This window comes from Malaclemys terrapin, chromosome 19 (assembly GCF_027887155.1).
Source record: "Malaclemys terrapin pileata isolate rMalTer1 chromosome 19, rMalTer1.hap1, whole genome shotgun sequence".
In the NCBI taxonomy this organism is placed as follows: Eukaryota; Metazoa; Chordata; order Testudines; family Emydidae; genus Malaclemys; species Malaclemys terrapin.
This window is the reverse complement of record NC_071523.1, coordinates 16,380,532-16,400,883: the sequence shown is the minus strand read 5'-3', so window position 1 is coordinate 16,400,883 and position 20,352 is coordinate 16,380,532. Positions and strand designations below refer to the sequence as shown.

General features: G+C 51.2%; 1 protein-coding gene across 1 annotated transcript in view; it reads left to right on the top strand.

The window, feature by feature from the left end:
* LOC128826165 (Golgi integral membrane protein 4-like) overlaps nt 1-19,010 on the top strand; it is a 77,006-nt gene extending 57,996 nt beyond the window's left edge. Inside the window, exons 11-14 of the mRNA XM_054009308.1 lie at nt 4,965-5,032; nt 7,211-7,378; nt 11,232-11,303; nt 18,146-19,010. Of these exons, the coding sequence (XP_053865283.1) occupies nt 4,965-5,032; nt 7,211-7,378; nt 11,232-11,303; nt 18,146-18,256 (419 nt within the window). The 3' untranslated portion in view covers nt 18,257-19,010. The remainder of the gene's footprint in view (nt 1-4,964; nt 5,033-7,210; nt 7,379-11,231; nt 11,304-18,145) is intronic.
* Nucleotides 19,011-20,352: the final 1,342 nt, after the last annotated feature.

Below are 20,352 nucleotides of genomic sequence, written 5' to 3'. Positions count from 1 at the left end.
GAGGCTTTTGAACAAAGGAAGTCTCTCAAAAACTTCAAGAGAAATTTTAATTTGAAATTTTTGTCAAGAGATATCATGTATTTTAAATAATCCAAACTTGGTCACTTTTACCCTAGTTTCTAGTCCCTTCCTCTGCCTCATGCCCTAGCTCGGTCCTGTTTGGATTCTCAGCGTTGCAGGAGACTGCTTGCAGCCCCCAGTGTCTCCAGCATTAATACATGCACTCCCCAAGTGTTCCTGGGAGGACCCCCATTCAAATACTGACATAGCCCAGTCCTGCTTAGGGTTAGTGCCGATTGGCTTAGAGCACAGGTAAACCAAGGCATGTTTCATTGCGAATGAAGTACAATTGCTAGGAGTTTTAAAAACTCTTCTCCTCCCTGCCTTGCAAAGTGCAGAAATGGAGCCTGGCTCTGGGAATCCCCTGACATCCTCCCTGCTGCTGTGTCCGGGAGGAAGATGTTAAATCTGCAGTTCCCTTATGGATGACTAAGGAATTTGTTTTCCTAGGGATGGAAGGAGAAAGGACCCACCTCCTGTAGTAATTTATAGGAGAGGCTGTTGCCCTTATTCTCCTCTGTCATCTGAGGAGTGCAGTGCATCATCTTGTTATCAGGGATAGGGCGGCCCTTTCATCCAGCCTTGACCTGTCCCCTTTCTCCAGGCCATGTGCATCATATATACTAAAGCAATGTGCACACAGGTCGCAGCACTTTGTTCCCGTCTCTGAGAGGGATGGAGAATCCCCTTCCATTGTTTCTTGCAAGACTTGAGTTCAGTCTCCCACGTGATTTCTTTTTTGTTTGTTTGTTTGGAAGAGGGATTCCAATCTTAATCATGGTGATGAATTTCCCAGCATCCGTTGGAGGCGATGAGCAAGCCATTTCAAAGGCCAGCTAATTCCATTAGTCAGTCAGACAACTGCAGCAACTGCAACCATCTTGGAAGACTCAAAGTCTGAGCAGCTGGGGGAGACCAGCCCTCAAACCATTTGGCACATGTTAGAATTGTACCCTCTGCTGCTCCAACTGCATTCAGACTCCCTGGACTGGCTCAGCCATCTAATAATGTATTTGCAAGGGAAGCCATTAAAAAGTGGAGAAGGGGGAAGCATTTGACCCGGTGTGACCCATCATCAGGCCAGGAAACTGGTTCATGAATAATTCACCAGCTGAGGTTTGCGAGGGAAGAGCCTTTATCTCTGCTTCACTTCACAGGCATAATGTATAAATATTGTTAAGCTGAGGGTTGGGCAATCGTACCATCTCATTGTTGTCATGCTGGACAGCTTTGGCCTTCCAAACAGGAATTGGGGAACAATGAATTTCCCCTTTGTTTAGTGATAGCTGAAACAATAGAAGATGACTTCCCAAGGACTAGACTGCTTTCAACCCTGGGCAGTGGGTGGGCCATGTGGTCCAAGGAGTTTCCTGGGGGTCTGATAACAAATGCAAGGATGAGGGATATATTTGATTATAGCCGTGCATATGTGTGTAGGAGAGAAGCAGCAGAAACACCTCAAAGAGCGAAGGCAACAAGGAAGCCACAAAGACAGCGAGATAAATGTGTGACCTTGAGGGGGAAAAAATGAAAGTGAGAGCTTTTGAGCAGAGTGCTGGCTGGAAAAGGGCTTGGAACTGTGAACAGAGAAACTATCTCCCTGCTTTTTGATTCCTAGTGTGTTCAGGGAAACAGGACTTTATGTACGTTCTTTGTAAATAAACAAGATTGCATCAAAGAAATACCTGACTCCATCATCAATTTCTGTCCCTAACTGAAACAATCCACAAGATCTCAAATATTGATTAACTGCTCGGGTCTAAAAGGCTAATAACCGTGTTAATTACAGTAAGAATACAGATTTGATCAATGCATCCGCATGGGGTTAGTAGACCAAGCTGAGCTAACAAAATCTCTGTTGCCTTTGGTCAGTGACCTATATCTAAGTGTCACTGGGATTCTGAATGAAATATTCCTTAGACAAGTTGGCTAGTAGGTGGGGCGGGAAGTTTAGGAGTCAGGGCTCCTGGATTCTATCCTCAGCCTCTGGGGATCTGGGTTCAAATCCTGACTTAGATCAGTGTGGTGGTCTCAGCCTGAACTCTTGCCAGTGGATTTTGGCTCAGTTTTCATTCTCTGCTCAGGAAAGGGCTCAGATTAGGAATAGCAGTGGTGGTGAGGGGCAGAGATGCAGGTCGGTATGACTAACAGAGCCTTCGATAATAAGGCCATAATAAAGGTAGGCTAGGAAAGGTCTAGATCATTGTGTCAGTGCCCTTCCAGTGCAGGAGAACCTCTCAAATATTTGACATGTTAGATATTAAACTGATCCCGTGCTGATTGGGTCCAGTCAACTGGACACAGAGAAGTGTGGGGGTTGCATGAGAAAGAGAGGAGAAGCCATGTTCTTGTTTCAAAGCCCAGATGCCTTGCCCCTTCCCATAGAAGGACCCAGCTGGTATTTCATCTTTAAATGACCTGCTTTCAACAAGTTCCCTCAGAAAAATCAAACTAATTGCCTCACATCAAAGCAAACTCCTCTTTGAAGGAAACAGGCTTGCACTGCGGGGGTGGGGATGGGGGGAATGTTGGGACCAGCAGGACTTGGCCTCCACGTCTTAATTGGGATTAACGTCCTAGGGAACGACTTTACGGCCCAGGCCATGAAACTATCTAATTGGGAGCCCTGTTGCCTCTTGGTCTCTTTCTTAATGTTTCAAGAGGGAAAACTTGGCTAATGCTGATGATAGACAGCACAGAAACACTGCCCCAGCTGCCTGCCCCCGGCCTTCGTTATGGCCGTTCTTGTCGAGGATTGTTAGGAGAAGGATAATAAATGATGCACTGTCAAAATGGGCGATTAGTCCTCAGCTCTCTTCCCTCCCTCCCACCTGCCCGGAGTCCTGTCTCAGGCAGGACTTCTTTTCTGTTGCTTGTTTTTGCTATTAAAAGTGCATCCAGGTCTCAAAGACACTGGGTCTAATGCAGCCAGACTTGGACCATGAGCCTGGAGGGAGAACCATCTCCGCACCCCAGGATTAGAGACTACAGCGAATGAAGCTGTTTAATTGGGGGGGGGTCATTTCTGAGTGGGGGAACCATCCTGGAAACTCATCTCATTATTCGATTAGCACCCCGTGGTTCCTTCCAGCATGCCCTGCTTTGCACCCCCGAGTCTGCCATCTTGTGGTTGCCAGGATTCTCATTGGGATGTTCTTCACAGCTCATAAACCCTACTTCTAACTGTCCGGAGCCCTATGGGCTGCCCCTCCTTTGTGCTTTGTGCATCCTCGGGGGACACGTGCATTGCCTCCTCAGTTCTCCCAGCTCCTGCCAGTTTGGGGGTGAAAGAGTGGGCGTAGCGCCTCGCGTTCCCTCAGAGCGCTACAGATTGTTGCTGCATCCGTCTCTTGGGACATACTTGCCCTGTAGATTACACAGCAGGCCAAACGGGGCAGCCTGATGCTGGAGGATCATATCAACCTGCTCTGCTTGCCGCTGCAGTGGTCAGCATGACCATTGGAGCCAGCGCAACCAGATGCTGTAGATGGACCTACTCAGATCCAGATCTGGGAGGGGTTGGGCCTCCCTCTGGTCAAAACAAAGGGCTGTGCAGGGTCCAAAATGTACGACGGGAGAAATAAACATAATGAGCCTCCTTGCTTTCCCCCTAACGGACGCTCTGTGTGGTTTCCCCTTTCTTCTCCCCCTTGCCACGTGGCGCACCGGCCTTTCGTTTTCAACCGCCACACGCCGACAAAGGGCGAAGTGGCACCGACCTGTAACGCACCATGGTACAGCGGGGCCAGGAGCGATTCTCTGACTGGCTGCGCAACTGGGTTGTTTCCATGGATACCACCCAGCCTCTGCAGTAGCCCAAGGGACAGAGAGAGAGACGGATTCCTGAACGTACAGATGAGTGACTGAGCATCCGGTGGCTCAGTAAGCCAATCGCCCTATGGTCTGACTTCAGCTACCTTGCCACCTAACAGGAAGTAGATGGGTGTAATTGGCACATCAAGGATCATTAAGCCTCCAAAAAGGTGGCCTTACAAATCCCTTGCCCGCAAAAGCTGTTACTGTTACATGGAGTCATTTTACTTGCAAACTTGACATGGAGAACAATGAGTCAAGGCCGCTGTCCTACGCAGCGCACAAGACTGATGCCAAGATTTGGACCCTGAAATGATGTACCCATCCTCCCAGTGTTGCCCATCTGTGCAGTGTTTCTGGGAGTGTACATTTGCTTTGGTGTTAAATGTCTTTTCCAACAGACCCAGAGGTTTTTGTATCGCCAGCACATACCTGCACCATAGATGCCAGGCGAGGTTTTGGCAGCTGGGTAGAGGGGGTTTCTGGCACCCACGAATATGCGGGAGGTGGTTTTGGATTTTGGCGCCGAGGAGGCAGTGGAAGTGCCTCTGCTAAGCTGGGGCAAAGGTGACTTCAGATCTTGGAGGCTGGGGACTGAATTGCTCCTTTCCCTGCTGCCCTTGACCGCAACTTGCTACCCAAGCGCTGTCCATGCGTCCAGCCATGGCAAATAAGCACTACTGTTATTATTTAGATGCCTACTAAAGTGGTCGTTGATGAAACAGTCAGTGTTGACATTTTAACATACTATTGTTAGGCACCAGGATTAACCCGTTACAATGAATGGGGAGCAGTTCACGCCCCTCCACGCTATTGTGTCAGGCTGTCTGCAGAGACAGGCTTCCACTCTATACCTGTTCCGGGGTGTGGTAACCAACCTGCTCTCTGGTTCCAGGGATGCTTCATCACAGCCCAATGCAGTGTCTTTCCCAGGTAGGCACGAGTGATCAGTTCACTCTTTCTCTAGGAGAGAGAGAACTTTCCACGGCACACAGGGCCAAACAGTCACATTGCCAGTGCTCTGTGGGTTTTGCTGCTCCCTGGGTGAGCCTTTTGGTCGGCCGGATTGACTCATTTCATTTTTCTTGCAGATGCTGGGATGATCGAAAGAGAAGAGAATATGCACACGCAAAAAGAGGTGGTGGTCCAGGAGCCAATGGTAAGAGAAGTCACCATGATGTCATCACTTGAATCTGATTGGACACCAGACTCTTCCATTCAAGCAGAAACTTTCCATGCAGCCCATGTAGCACCTTATTCCCAGATCTTTCTCACCCCCGCCCCCAAGAAGGTGGTGTTTTAATGAAGAATCATGGGCGTTTTCCTAGCATCCATGCGAGTGCTAACGGGAGATATGGTCAGCACAGAGCGAGCGCTGGGAGTTCTAATCCCAATCCCTCCCACGAGTTCTCATCAGACAAGTCACTTCTAGGCCTCCGTTTTTCCTACCCTAAAAACAGGCAAAATTACCTCTCTCTGATGGGTGTTTGGCGGAGCAGAGCTAGTCAAACAGAGCATGTGTGCGTCTGAGGGGAGGGGGGAATATTTATTTGCTGTTTGATGACATCTTGTATATAATCAGTTGCAGAATCTCTCACCTTGGGGGGGCCACAAACCTGCTGTTTCAGGGGGCCCTGAGCACCCTGCCTTTCCCATATGGCTAAATAGGTCCTAGTTAGATCTCTGCTGTGTGGGTGCGGGGAGGGATCCCGAGGAGTGGGTGCTGGTTGTTGTATGGAAAAGGGCCGAGAACCGCTGCCCTAGTGGAAGGAGGTTGTTTCAACCATCTGTAAAGCTGATCAGATCGCAGGGGGAAAAATGTACTGGCACATCCTTTTCTCTGACAAGCTCCGGGAGAGGCAATGCACTGACTGGTGTTTATGACGCTGGTCAGGCTAACTCGGCTAATTCACTGGTGGTTTGTAAAGTGCTCTGAAGGTGAGATACGCTATGGAAGTGCCAAGTGAGATTCGTTCGGTAATCAATCTCCATCGGGAGAGCTTCAGCTCCATTTATCTCTCTTCGCTTAGCTTGGAGAGGCTAAAGGAGAGAGCCCAGGCTCCCCTAAGAGGAACAGTAACTTCAGAGAGAAGTGATCTTTCCCTACGCATTTCTAGAGTGTTCCTCCATGACACTGGCAGGGCCTTGGACCTCCAGCCTGTTTGACTTTTTTTTGCCCACCGTGGTGCCTGCAGGTCCTTGAGACATCACAGCTTTATCCATGACCTTGACTCATGCACAGGCTTTCACCTTTCTCTGCCCTCCCTAGAGGGGAGGACCTCGATGTTTTCATTGAGGATGCCAGCTGGTAATTCTTTCCCTTCCCTGCCCCCCCTCCCCAAAAAAGATAGGAGTCAACACTGATCCAGCTGCACTAGAGGAAACAAACTCTTCCCAGGTAACTTACAGAGGAGAATACCAAAACAAAACCATGGCAGATATTAAGTACAAGAGATGATGGTGCCTCCTCTCCCTGCTGGTCCATTCTTTTATTTCAGTGACAGGGTATGTTTCTAGCTGATCTGCTACAAGGCAGAAGTCTTTCCTCTCCCACAGCCTGGAGCTGTGTGTCTGCCCCTCTCTGCTGGATCTCAGGGTTCGATGTATCTCCTGAGAACATCTGTGCCAAGGAAACCATCCTGGTTTATGGTTCCCGGAGCTTTAGATCTGAAAGCATCACGCACATAACAAGGCGTAGAGCGTTGTGTCAAAATGCAGATTTGTTTTGGCTAAAGGCAGCTTTTTCTTCTGAGGTTGGTTTGATAAACAGAGTACAGCTTCCTCCTTTCCGGGGGACTGATTTAGGGTCATCGCACCTATTGCCAATGAGTTGGTTTGCCTCACAGGCAATGAAACAACTTTCTGATGTGAGGTGGTTTCCTTCCTTGGGTTGCTAAAGAGTCCAGGCAATGACTTCCTAAGAACTTCATTAAGACTCAACTTCTGCTGAGTGTTTCTTCATTTACCAACGTAGCTGGACCGATGGAGAGACCCACAGGATAGACCCACACAATGCCTGGGATTTCAGCAGGGGCAGAAAGTGAGGTGAGGGGGCCAGATTGCCTGTTCTTGCTAGGCCCCATCACTTCCTCTAGCCATAACTTCTTACAGCCTCATCTGAGGAGACTCTGATCTGGCGAAACCCCTGAGATCCAGCCTGAGGAGGACTGCTGCAGTGAGGTGGGAAGCCCTCCTTCCTGGAAGCTGGTGTCCCCAGCTGTAGCTTCTCCCACTCATTGGCCTGAGCTTAAGCGCTGGAAAAAGCCAGCTCGTATTGGCCACCGTGTGTCCCGGGTGTGGGGGTGCTGGGTGCTCACAAGAGGTTTCTCTCACCCAGATGCCTGATGATGCTGCAGACCCTGCTCAGGACCCCAATAACCAAGGGGAAGATGAGTTTGAAGAGGCCGAGCTGGAGAGGCCGGATTTTGAGGAGAAGGTGGTCCAATCAGACAAATACAAGGACCCCAGCGTGCTAGGGAAAGAGGAGACAAAGAAGCCGCTGAAGGTAATGTAATGTGATGGGGAAGCCATTTCTGCAGGGAGGGGTGTCGGGGGGGTGATGAAGAGGGTTCTTGGCCCTACAAGTGAGAGGAGGAAGAGGATGCATGCCCCCCAAGAGAATTTTCACCCCCAAGCCCCAATGCTATATTGTGACGGGCTGGCAGTGAGAGAACCCTTCTCCCATCATCTCTTGCTCCTGATTCTGGGCAGCTTGTGGTTATGGAGTTCCAGCTGGGTCATGACCAATTTTCTTTTGGCTTCCAGGAGCTACTGGCAAGCTGCCCTCCTTTCTCCCTCTTCCACCTGCTCTGAGGCTGGCATGGCAGCACCCCACAGCATCTGTTCTCTGCCCAGCTATTGCGTAACATGTCCCACTTGCTCTGCAGCCCATTCCGGTGCCACTTTGGGCGCTGGGCCTCCCAAGACCGTAATTCTTCAGGGGGAGAAGGGAAGGGGGCAGAAATCTGGTTGTAAGGTGGACTTTATTCCAACTGTGGCCACTTGCCACCATTAGCAATAGGTGTAGGCACAGGAGGGCTGAAATCTGGGAATCCTGGCATATCCCAGGCCTTGTCTATAGTGCTAGAGCCATAAGGGCCCCACGACTCTTGATACGCCCTCCTTCTGAGCTGATGCCGGGTCTAGAGAAGGTAACTCGGAAACTTCTCTCCCCTCGGTCTCACAACACAAGAGCCAGGAGACGTTCAATGAAATTAAAAGGTGAAACATTCAAAACCGTTCAAAGGAAATCCTTTTTCACAGACCCTGGGGCAATGAGCGCCACGGTTTAATCCCAGGAAGCTAAGGCCGCAAATTTAATTAGACTCACAAAGGGGAATTGATAGTCAGAATATCCTGGCTTGTCACACTTAAGGACAATCAAAATTTTGGAGAAATTTGATCTTTTACTTTGGGGCTTAAGCCAACTTTGCACGATTAGAATCCAGGGTGAGATCTAAAGTGGGGGGCTGATTATCCGCTCTCTGCCTACTTCAGGATTCTCGCGCCTTGCTGGGAAGCACCTGGTTGTAGCCATGGTTGGAGACAAGACAGTAGACTAGATGGACCTTGCTTGGTCTAGTTTGGTGATTCCCGTGTTTCTGTGATGTGGCCGCGGCAGTGGTGGACTGGTGGCAATTATGCTGTGCGAGGGAGAATCTTGTCTCCTCCAAGGAGATGCTTGCTTGCAGAAGGAAGCCATTCATTTTGTAAAGTGCTTCTTGCTGTCTGGAGTGAGACTCTGCAGCAGGGAAATATTAGCTTGTTTTGACAGGCTGCCGAGCGTTCTCTGTGTCACTTGTTTTTAAAAGCAGCATTTTATCTGTCAGGGCTCTAAACCGATGATTGGTAGCAAGTCTAAAAACACTCCAGACCAATGGAATAGACATTGAAGCAAAGAGCCCACCACTGCAGGATTGCATCTGCTGAATAAAACCCTCCAGCTTCTTAGTGGGAAAAGAACTTATACCTTAACTATTTGTCTTTGCATAAGGCTAGGCTGAGCTGTTCACGCTGTTTGGACAGAGCACAGGTACCTTAGGAGGAAAGACCTGAGGGTGCTGGCAGTGAGAACTGGTGCAAACTTAGCACTCCTTTGGGAGGAAAATTTAAACTGCCTTAATCAGCTTGGTCAGTTTCTTTCTAATGAACTACTGGATGGAATCAGAACTGCACAACTGTGTGTCATAAGTCCTATATTGCTCATAGAAAGCAGTGATTCTCCTGTAGTCCAAGTGGGAGAGGCCTGTGCTTTTGAGGAAGTTCTATCCCTGCTGTTGCTGTTAGGTTCTGAAGGCTGTCATTACAAGTTTGTTACAATCTATATTGCAGCATCAAGATACTGCAGCAGCCAGAGCTGCATAAGCACAAGGTATAAATAGAGCATTGGCAATCAGATGGCTGACAAGAAAGGATAAAGTCAATAGCCCTAGGGAGGACAGAACTAATCAGAGGACAGAACACTCCCCGTCTGTTTTTCCCCCTTACCTTTCTTGTTTGCTTTCCTTTCTCAGCCTGCTCCTTCCCACCATGCGAACGCTACAAACCTTAGCACAATGCCTGGCTTCTGTTCCGCCGGCTTGCTTTGCTGACCGGGGCGGTCAGCTGGGTTTGGTGTCGGAGCACTGCTCCCTTAGGCTGTAATTCGCTCCCTGGTGGGCCCAATGGGGAGGGTATTAGGAAGGGTAGTCCGTTTGGGTCCCATTGGTGGGGTCCGGAGGGCGGCATGTGTCGGTGCAGCTCTGGGCAGGAGCAGATGGCCTGCTCCCAGCTCAGCCCGTCGGGTGAATGAGGAGGTGCTGAATCGTTGCCCTGAGTGAAGGTCTGTTAATCAGAAGCTGTATCAGCATGTCTGAGTCCTTCTCTCCGGGAGGTGTAAATTATCGAAAGCATTAATATTTCATGCTGGCCAGCAAGAGGCTCCAAGAAAATCCCCCTCAGATCCAGCTCTGTTTGTCTCTAACTCTGTGGCTGGGCAGGCTGCTGTGGGTTGAGTCAGGCTCAGGCGGGGCAGAAGCCGCGCAATCTGCCCCTGCCCGATACCAATTCTGGTGCTCTCCTGAGCCAGTGCCACTAGTGCCACTAGTGCCAACCTCTGACTCCGTTGAGGAGCTGGGCCTAGAACCTGGGTGTCTTAGCTCCCAGCCTCTCTGAATGATGAACAGCTGAACTGATTCAGCCAGGATTCGAACCCATGACTCCAGGGAAGATGAATATTCCCAAGTGAGCAGAGAGCCCTCAGCCATTGCTATTGAGAGGCGAATGATCCAGTGACTTTCCCCCTCCACGGACCCTTTCTCTCATGGCCATGCCCTGTTTTAACAGGCTCGGCCATGGTGCCCTGCAGCAGTCCGGGCTCCTTCCCTGCTAGCCTGCAAACAGGCAGCAGCCATGGGCCAGATCCTCAGCTGGTGCGAATCCCCGGCGCTTACCTGGAGTCGGAGAAGCTGCATTGAGTGACCCCAGCTGAGGCGGTGGGTGGAGAGAGTGGGTGCACGTGGGTGAAGAGCGTGCTTGATCATGACTCCCCCTTGCGCTCCTGTCTCCTGTCCGGAGACCTTCTTGGTGCGAGCTGCTCAGCCCGGCGGCTTCCCCGGGCGCGGGGGCGCTCTGCAGCCCTCCGTGCACTAGGAAGGCTGAATTGCGATTCGTTTTCTCAAGCTGCCATCTCTCATTTGAATGGCCAGCAAATAGAAGGAATGGTCTTCGCTGCTGGCTCCTGGCTGGAAGGTCTGCGCTCGGCTGTGCTTTGCTAATGTGACTTGGGCAGCTGCAGTGGGGTGGAGGAGCGGGGACACCGTTCTCCCTGCTGTCTCCTAGAGCCCAGCACGGCTCTCCCCTGGCGCTTGGATGCTAGCTCAGCCGTATGACTGCTGCCCAGCTCTGCCAACTAGCTTGTTCTCTCTCTCTCTCTCTCTAACAGATGCTTCCCCACTGTCTGTAGGGACTGTTCAACCCAGGGTGGCCGCTTGCACACCCGGGCTCTGTGCAGAGTTCTGACACAGCACTGATCCCTACCGTGAGAGCGCTCCCATGCACAGGCCGACGCGAAAGCATGTGGCTGCTGGGAAATGATTTGGCTGCTTCCATCCGCCCCCCCTTCCCCACCCCCCGGCTGCCTGCGGGATAAAGGGGACAGAAGCGTTGATTGGGGACAAGCGCCCAACAGAGATGGGGTCACCTCTGATGTTCCAGGGTCTTGATTCAGCAGCCTCCAGACCTGGGGCTCTAATACATGAAAGTCTGGGTCTCCAAAGCTGCTTTGCTGCTCTGTCAGGATTGGGGTTGCGGGGGTGTGTGTGCTTCTGGGAGCTTTAAAGCAGGCCGACCTACCAATATCTGCTCTCCTGTGTTTCCAGGGTGCCGCTGGGCCAGACAAAGCCAGGGAAGAGCCAATGGATGACTACCAAGAAGATCAGGAGCAAGAAATTGTACGACACCGAGGTTCCTCTTCTTTTCCTGTTCGGTTTTGGGGCTGCGGGTGTGTTTGAGACCAGGAGCTGAGCCTGGTGCAGAGGTTGGGCAGACCTGTGTCTTGGGACAGCTGTTAGGGGAAAGCTCCCAACGCCCTAGGAATAGGAGTGAGGCTCTTCGGGACAGGGACTGTGCCGTTCTGCAGTGTAACGGTCGGCGCACTGGACTGAGATTCAGGACAGCTGCGTTCTATTCCTGGCCCTGCTGGGTGACCTTGGGAAAGTCCCTCCCTGCTCTGTGCCTCAGTTTCCCCATGTATAAAATGAGCAAAATGATGCTGTAGAGGAGCTAGGTGGCATTATTCTCCGATGCGATTGTGCCGCACCTAACAGAATGGGCCCCGATCCCAATGGGAGCCCTCGGGTAGTAGTGTGATGCGCACACACGGCCTTCTTGTCAGTGGTGTTCAGTACCTCCCAAGCTGTCCCTTCTCTTCAGTTAGACTCGCTGGTGCTCAGCACCTGTGCAAATCAGGCCCTGGATGATGAATAGGATGAACAAGGCTTTTAATGTTGTTAACCCTCATCCCCTCCCCCCACGTCAGTAATGACGTACACAAGCCATTGCAGAGCACCCTCGTGCTGTTCAGGGGCTTCCCTTCCATCCCCCACCCTGATCAAACCAAGCCCCGATCCTGCTAAGAGCTCTGCACTCAGGCTCGGCACCCGCTGGCATGGAGCCCCATGCAGGAGTGGGGTCCAAAAGCTCTGGCTGCAACAATGAGGTGGGGGCGAGAGGAGAGAGTTCATCGAAATCTCAAGATCGGCCCTTGTCACCTCCCCTCTTTCCCTGGTAGTTTGATCTCCACAGCGAGCTGAATCCTGCCCCCTAGCAGGTCACTGAGCACGGCCGAGACGCCGCTTTTGGTTTAAATTGTCTAATTTGGGGAGCAGAGTTGGAACCCCCCCGCCCCCAATCTCTTCGGTGCGTCTCTGCCGGTTGCATTTTGCTGGCGTCTGTTTATTCCGGTTATTAATAATGGACGAGAGATAAGTGCCTCCAACAGAAACCGTCCCCTCTGGGCTTCTACCTGCTTTCAAAGCAGAGCGATTACCTATCTTCAGCTACTTCTTGTTAACTCTGCCGCAGCCAGAGCCAGGAATCCCAAGGCGCCTTCTGGGGATGCTGACACGGGAGGGAAAGCTGCTACATCGCCGATATAAATGCATGATCAGTGGTTAAAAATGGCTTGTTGCTATGCAAGCGGAGATAGGTGGGTGATTGGATTTCACGCCTCAGGCCATGAAGGCCCTGATTCAGCAAAACACACAAGCATGTACACAAGTCAATGGGGCGTAAGCACATAGTTAACTTGTGTGAACAAAACAAAGCTGCAGCTTTCTGAGAGAACCATCCTACAACCGGGGTAGCCTCCCTTCCTTACTTGCCTGCGTTTTCAAAAGTGACGTGTGATCTCAGGTGCCCAACTTGAGACAGCTGTAAAAGAGGGGGCCTGATTTTCAGCCTGTGCTGAGTACCCGCCCTATGAAAATCGGGACCCTTTAAGGTGTCTGAAGTTAGGCAGTCTCAGTCTTGACTCATTTCTGGACAATTTAGGCCAAGGGTTTTATGGTGCGTTGTCAGGGCTTAACATGGTCTGAAAAATGTTGTGGTAGTGGTGATGTCTGTCATCATCTGGAAGAAGCAGATTTGGTAAGACCATGCTTAAAGTTCACCCTTCAGCAACCCAGCTCAATGTAAATTGTTTTTTGCCAGGTCAGCGACCCTTTGCTGCCCCTCTTCTCCCTCTTCCCCATGCCTCCCCACCTCCCCAATTTAAACGCTGGCTGGTTTCTATCATCTCTATCACTGGGCTACATCATTTCGGAGCCAGGAATAGAACAATGAGCGATTATTTTCATGCCAGAGGCTTTTTAAAATAACGGTTTTTGGTGGTTCTTGGTAATACTAATAATATATAATATTTATCTTCTGGTTATGGACCTTTTAAGGGGTCACATTTTCAAAATTTTCTCCACAGCCAGGAGGGCTAGAAACTTATTATTTATTTTTTTTTTTTTTAATTAAAGCTGAGGTTCACACCTAATCACAGGACTCCGGGAGCTGGGGCATTGTCAGAAATTTTCAACACTACAGGCGAGTTTTATTTTTGGTGGTTTATTTGCCCTGCCCTTAGCTTAGGCCAGTTCTCAAATTTTTGTACTGGTGACCCCTTTCACATAGCAAGTCTGAGCGTAACACTCTCCCGCCCCCTTATAAATTAAAAACACTTTTTTCTATATTTAATACCATTATAAATGCTGGAGGTGAAGCAGGGTTTGAAGTGGAGGCTGGCAGCTCACGACCCCCCATGTAATAACCTCGCGACCCCTTGAAGGGTCCCGACCCCCAGTTTGAGAACCCCTGGTTTAGGTAGTGACCGCAGCCATGTCAGTTTCATTTCTGATTGTAGTCATGTTGAGTCACTTTCGCTGCCTGGCACTATGCACTAGAATAACCTGATCATTGCAGCCATGCTGGCAGAGCTTTCAATTGAACCATTTCCATTTAACTTCAAAAGAGAAACGATTGCGGGAATGATTTTCCATTTAAACGGGGAGTTGTGTATGTATGTATATGGGGAGCTGTTTTATCAAGATCTAAGTTTTCGTCCCTCAAAATGAATTCAGTATCTAAATCGCAGCACCCTGGCAAGCTAATTTTGCCGTGGACACAGCCTCCCTGAGGTCTTTGATTGCGAAGCGACAGGGAGATGCCCTTTGTTGCCGCCTGTGGAGTCCTCTTGAATTTTTACTGCCATCTGATTTGTAACATTTAAATGTAATTTCCACTTCAAAACCATGAAGAGGAATCTCTAATTCTGAGGTGCAAATGCGAGGCAGGGGAGGAGGAAGACTTGCATGGGGGTTAATGAGCAATTTCTAGATAATGCCCAGCTCTCCTCACCTGCTCCATGCGGTGCCTGAGAAGCAGCCATCTGTGGAAGCTGGATGTGTCCTTGCCGGCAGGGATTCTGAAGTTTACTGGCTCACATTTATGGAAATGAATGACCTTCTGCAATGGCAGAAAGGGGCCAGATTTTCAGAGGCCCCCCCCGAACCTCAGTGGGAGCTGTGGGTGCTGAGCCGTCCGCAGATCGGGCCGGCTGATCCCAGTGAAATAACGCCCTTGACTTCAGTGGATACTGGAGCAGGCCCCCACAATCTGCCAGTCTTGGCTGGGTTTGAAGGTGGCACATGGAGGAGCGCTGACCCCAGCTCTGCAGTGCGACCTCTGTCATGGAGAAAATAACCACGATAAGAGGAGAGCAGCTGGAAAACGTGAACCCTAAATGCTCCAAAGGCAAAGAAAAAGACCTCACGCTTATGTCTTTTTAATCTCATGATTTTTTTTTAAGCCAGTCTCATGATTTTGGGGCCCCACCTGATGGTTTTTGATCATTTAGGGTTGGCAGTGCTGTTCTCCTTAGCGCCAGCTAAACCAATGCAGTGTCCCTTCCCACCCTGTCTCTGGCTAGGGGAAGCTTCAGTTAGCTATCTGTCCCAGTGCCGCATCCCCCCCCCCCCCCATCTCCTGCCTCTCTATTACCACTGCCCTTTGGCTGATGGGGGTCCACTTGCTCCCCTGTTTTTACTTAAGAGCGTGCCCAGGGATGGCCTGAAGCGCAAGCTGAATAAACAGCTTTTGGGGCTTGCAGTCGACAGCCAAACCTTGTAAAAGCTTGGGACAGCTTGTGCGTAACACCATGCATACTGCAAGATCAGCCCTTAGCCGTAGCTCCAGTACTCTGGCCCTGCGACTGGGTCAGAGGGGAGCCCTCAGCCCACCATCTCCACTGAGCCCATTGAATGTTCTCTCATGGCACGTAAGAAGAGTAAATAGTTGTTAATGTCGAGCTCTTTTCATCCATAAATCTCAGAGCACTTTACAAGTGAGGTATCATTATTCCCATTTTACAGATGGGGAAACTGAGGCACGGAGCGGCAACGTGTCACCCAGCAGGCCAGGCGCCGAGCCAGGAATAGAACTTCGATCTGCTGATTCCCAGCCCACTGCTCCGAACACTAGGCCCCTCTGGCCAGATGCAGGGGTGGGCTTCCCTGGCCCAGGAGGGGCATTATTTCTTAATGTCAAATGACAGTGTTACGTGAGAGGAGGCTGTCTCTGGGCGCGTTAAGCCATTTCCCTCTGTATCAGAGATCACGTGCGTGGCATTTGTTTGATTGATTGATTGACTGGTGAGATATCTGTGGGCTCAGCCTGAAGTTTCAAGGGAGGAAGGCAGCAGTCCTGCACAATATAGGACATGAGTTTTGCTGTTCCTCCCTGCGGGAAGGGTGGTTGCTGGCAAAGGAAGGGGCATGACGAAGTGCGGGGTGTGACATACCCTGCCTCTCTCTTGGGGTCATTTGGGTTCCTCCTGGACTCCTCCTGCCCCCCACCCCCTTCCTTAAAAATCTGGCTATTCATTCACCATCGTCAGGGCCTTCCTCCCTTTGTAGCGAGATCTAGCCCTCGCAATCTCTGTATTCTGCACTGGAGGTTTCCTGTAGTACCATGCAGGGCAGCTCTGCAATGGCGCGCCAGCTCCGTGTTCGGTGGGGATGGAGCCCTGGCATTCGCTCTAAAGCAGCGCTTCCCAAACCGCATGGAGCTGGTGGTGGTTGGAGACCTCATGATGCTGGCTCATTTTCTTTGATTCCAGCCACTGAATTGCATTACAGTGTGCAGCCGAGTGTTGTTTTTCCATGTTCAGTGCTGGAGTTGTCACAGGGATGTTATGTGATGGCAGATGGGAGACCGTGGGGGTGGGGTGGGGTCAGGAAATGGGAGGGGAAGAGTCCCCAAGACCATCTCTGTTTAGACGTTGGCCCCAAACAGAGGTTTGCAAACCCCGATCTAATGTGTTTTTAGGAAGTCAGTCCCAATAGCCTCTAGGCAGCAGATCCGGAGCGGAATCTTTCCAAATCCTGAGCCGTGCTTTGTACCCGATTCAAGTGGCCCCGTGCTGTCCAGCCCGTGCGGGCAGGGATCTGAGATTTGAGAGAGGCCTGGAAGCACTTTTTGACTCTTCTGCTATTTTAACAGCTAGATGTGCTTGTTAGAAACTGGGTCAGAGAGCACAGCTCTAGGCCTGGCTGATTCAGTGAAGCTGGAAGCGGGTAGGAAGCAGGCGACAGCCGAGCCCGCAGCAGCCTGTCTCCTAGAAACCGACGAGGAGAGAGAGACCAGGCTGCTGGCGAGTGTCATTGGTAATAAAAATCTACCTTGGAGCCCTCTCCCCCTTCTGTGCCCCAAAGTGTCCCTGCTGGTCAGAAGCCTTCCGGGGGGAGAAAGCCCATCTTGCTTGTCCCCTGTGTGTGTGCTGCTGGTGGTGGAGTGGGGGGCTGTCCATGGCACAGGAAGCAAAGTGCCTCAGGCTTCAGCACAAGGCTTTTGTCAGTGCCAGATTTGGCATCTTGTTCAGATGGGCCCAAGCTGTGCCTGTCTCTCCCTAGCCTGCTTCCTGTTCAGTACCAGTCCGGGCCCACAAGCATAATGAGCAGTTGCACGGCTGCATGTAAGCACCCTGCAGGGGAGAGAGTGATGCTCTCAGGCCAACAGCTCTAATACAGCTGGCGCTCAGGGCCCTAGGCTGCCGGGAGAGGCTCCCCCTGGGGAGCTGGGGCCGGCCCGAAGGTTGCTGAGCTCCGGAGCAGTATGAGGCCCTGGAATGTTTTGTTTGTGCTGAATCTTGAGCACCGATCTCTGAGTAGTACGGCACAGGCCAGGTACCACTTAGAGCTCCCCCCATTTGCTTGCAAGCTGTAGGTGGTTGGGTATCCATGCCTAAAGATGCCAACTAAGTGCATCAGAGCCCAGGGAATGACAGGGTGTTAATTGGCCAATTAACTGTAAATCACACTATCCCCTCCCACCCTTTGCCTGAATCCCAAGTATATGTTCTTGTATGCACTGTCTGTAGGAACTGAGATCATACTCAAGTAGTCCTTGAAAAATAGGAGGACTTTGGTCAGTTCGCACCTGCAGGGTTCACGCTGTTAAATCCTGGGTTGAATTACAGCTAAATGGCCAGTTAGCACCCCTGGCACTCCCCAGAGTCCGAAGTATTGTCCCCTGGGACCGGCCCCCCCCCCCCGGTGAGCTTGGCACTGTGCAATGCACAGTAAGGGCTTGCCACCACTTAAAACACTGCAGCTGTGCAGCTTCACGGTTCTAGTGCTTCAGCGTGGATCCTACCTATGCCGGTGGGAGGGTTTCTCCCATGGGAGTAGGAAATCCACCTCCCCGCGAGGTGATAGCGCTGTCTACATGGGGACTTAGGTTGGCTTAACAACGCCACTCAGGGGGGTAGATTTTTCACACCCCTGACCAATATAGTTAAACCAACCTAGTTTTCTAGGTTGGTTTAACTATATTGCATCCGAAGAAGTGGGCTGTAGCCCACGAAAGCTTATGCTCTAATAAATTTGTTAGTCTCTAAGGTGCCACAAGTACTCCTGTTCTTTTTGCTAGTTTTCTAGTGTAACCTAGGCCTAAGAGGTGGTCCTTGCCCCAGAGAGCTGACATCTAAACTGATGAGGCAAGAGACAGGGTGAGAGGGAGGAAGGATGGTCATCCTCATTTAACAGGCGGGGTAGAGACTTTCAGTGACTTGCCCAAGGTCACCAGGGAAGGCTGTGGCAGGGTTAGGAATCAAACCCAGATCTCCTGGATCCCAGCCCACGTTAACTGGTGGCGAAACCATGAATGCTGGCGACCACTTGGCTGACTGGGTTGGGCTCTTGCTTTCTGTTCAGTGTTGATTTCCCCACCTCTCCTTTCTTCCTGCAAATAGGAGGATCACGGAGGGGAGGTGGACGATAACGACGACCTGGAGCTAGTGCAGGAGCACAAGGACCGTGGGGGCGTCCCAGGAGCTGAGAGCAAGAAGGACGATTACTACTGAGGGTGCCGGCGGCTCAGAGCGCGTGGGAGGAGAATGGCGTGTTATGGGAGCAGGAGGGAGGAGTTGCAGGAATCTCCTTGAGAGACATGCCTCCGGGATGAACTTTCGAAGGCAGGGCCGGAGGAACGTGTGGCCAGCCCACAAGCAGGCCGCTTACAAATGCACATGGTGTGTGTGTGTGCCCGGTGCAATCTTGGCCACGCTGCCCGCTGGCGGAGAAAGCAGAAGTGCTGTCTGACCCCTGGCGTGGCCACATCCTGCTGCTTCTCTCGGGGGCGCTTATTGATTCCCCTCCCCCCCCCCCCCCCCCCGCTTTTATTATTCCCCACTCCCGTTTCAGATGAAGGTTTTTTTTGTTTGTTTCATTTTTTTACTGCTTGAGGCACGGGATGGGAGAGGCAGATGTTTGCCGAACAACGAGACACCAGTGGTTGCACTGGCCCAGGCTGCTGCCCTGGACTCACTTGACTGATCTCCAATACAAAGGAATCTCTTTATAAACCCTTTGGTTAATGGTGCTTCTTTAAAACGATGTCTGTTTGCTATCTTGGATCGTGCCTCCTGCTGCAAACCCCACCTGGAAATGGTGTTGCTAGGAAAAAACGAGCGTCTTGGTCGTTTAAACACTTGGGGTCCATCAGCAACTGACCAGCCGGAGCCCAGAGCAGGGGCAGTGGGAGTGGAAACTAAAACAGAACTTTGGGCGCAAAGGGCAAATATCTCAACTTGGTAAATTTGTGGGTCACTTCTGGTGGCTTGATGGGAGCCTGATCCTCCTGGGGACTGGGGGTGGGTGGTTAGGAGTGGGGGAGGGTTATACCAAGACACCCAGGGTGGAGTCATTCATCTGTCTCCTGACCAGAATGGTCAGCTGAGTGGAATGTATCATTGATAAATCTCTGGCAAAGGGTAGAGGTAGCAATCATTTTACCACTTAGCAGCTGCCAACGTTACCAGTAGCTCGGTTCTTCCTATGGATCCGTGGCTAGACCCGTACGACCTCCTGTTCCACTGGTCCCAATGGAAGGCTTGTGGGAGGCAGCAGCTGTGACGAAGGAGCAGGGGTGAGTCTTACTGAGTGGAGAGAGTCATCTGGGGTTGGGGCAGTGGCCGAGTAGGACGCACTTTTGCGGCAAACCCCTATCTGACATTTTTAGCTAGTTTGAACGCTCTTGTGCATGGTTTGGAAGGGACCATGGAGGGGAGGTGGAAAAAAGCCAGCAGTTTCACTACAGCAAACAATGCTAACCTCCCTGGTGATTGTACAATCATCTTTCCCCCTCTCCTGTACCATCCCCACCGAAGTATTCCATTAACATTGCTACTGGTCCTCGGCAATATTATAGGAAGGTGCGTTTCAAAACAACGTGTTAGGGAACAGATGTACATAAGAACGGCCAGACTGGGTCAGACCAATAGTCGATCTAGCCAATGGTATCCTGTCGTCTGACTGTGGCCCGTGCCAGGTGCCCCAGAGGGAATGAACGGAACAGGTAATCATCCAGTGATCCATCCCGTTGCCCATTCCCAGCTTCTGGAAAACAGAGGCTAGAGACACTTCAGAGCATGGGTTTGCATCCTTGCCCATCCTGGCTAATAGTAATTGATAGAATTAGGTAAGTTCATGGAGGATAGGTCCTTTTTGAACCCTGTTATAGTCTTGGCCTTCACACGAAGTCCACGCGGGAGTGTGTTCTCAGGGAGATATGGACCAATAACCCCCCAGGTGCCTACTTTTGAATTTGTTACCAGGCATTCGCTTACTGTGAGCCCCTGACATTGATCTTGGATTTATTATTAGAACAAGCTGTACCAATCCGTGGACACTTAGGACCAGCACAGTTCTGTCAGTGCTATTCAGAACTTCCTGGAGACGGCGGGGATGTTCCGAAAGCACAAGCACACAAACATCCCAGAGCCCCCCGTGTGCCAACTCAGAGGACGTGAGTGGTTACAGCCACCAGCGAAGACACCCTGACTCTTCAGCTCATGCTTTTAGCTTTGGAGGTGCCCAGTTCAGTCCCATGCGTCAGCCAAGATGGTGGCCATTGTATCCCCTCCCACCCAATTCTCTACCCCGGGGGGGGGGGGGCTAA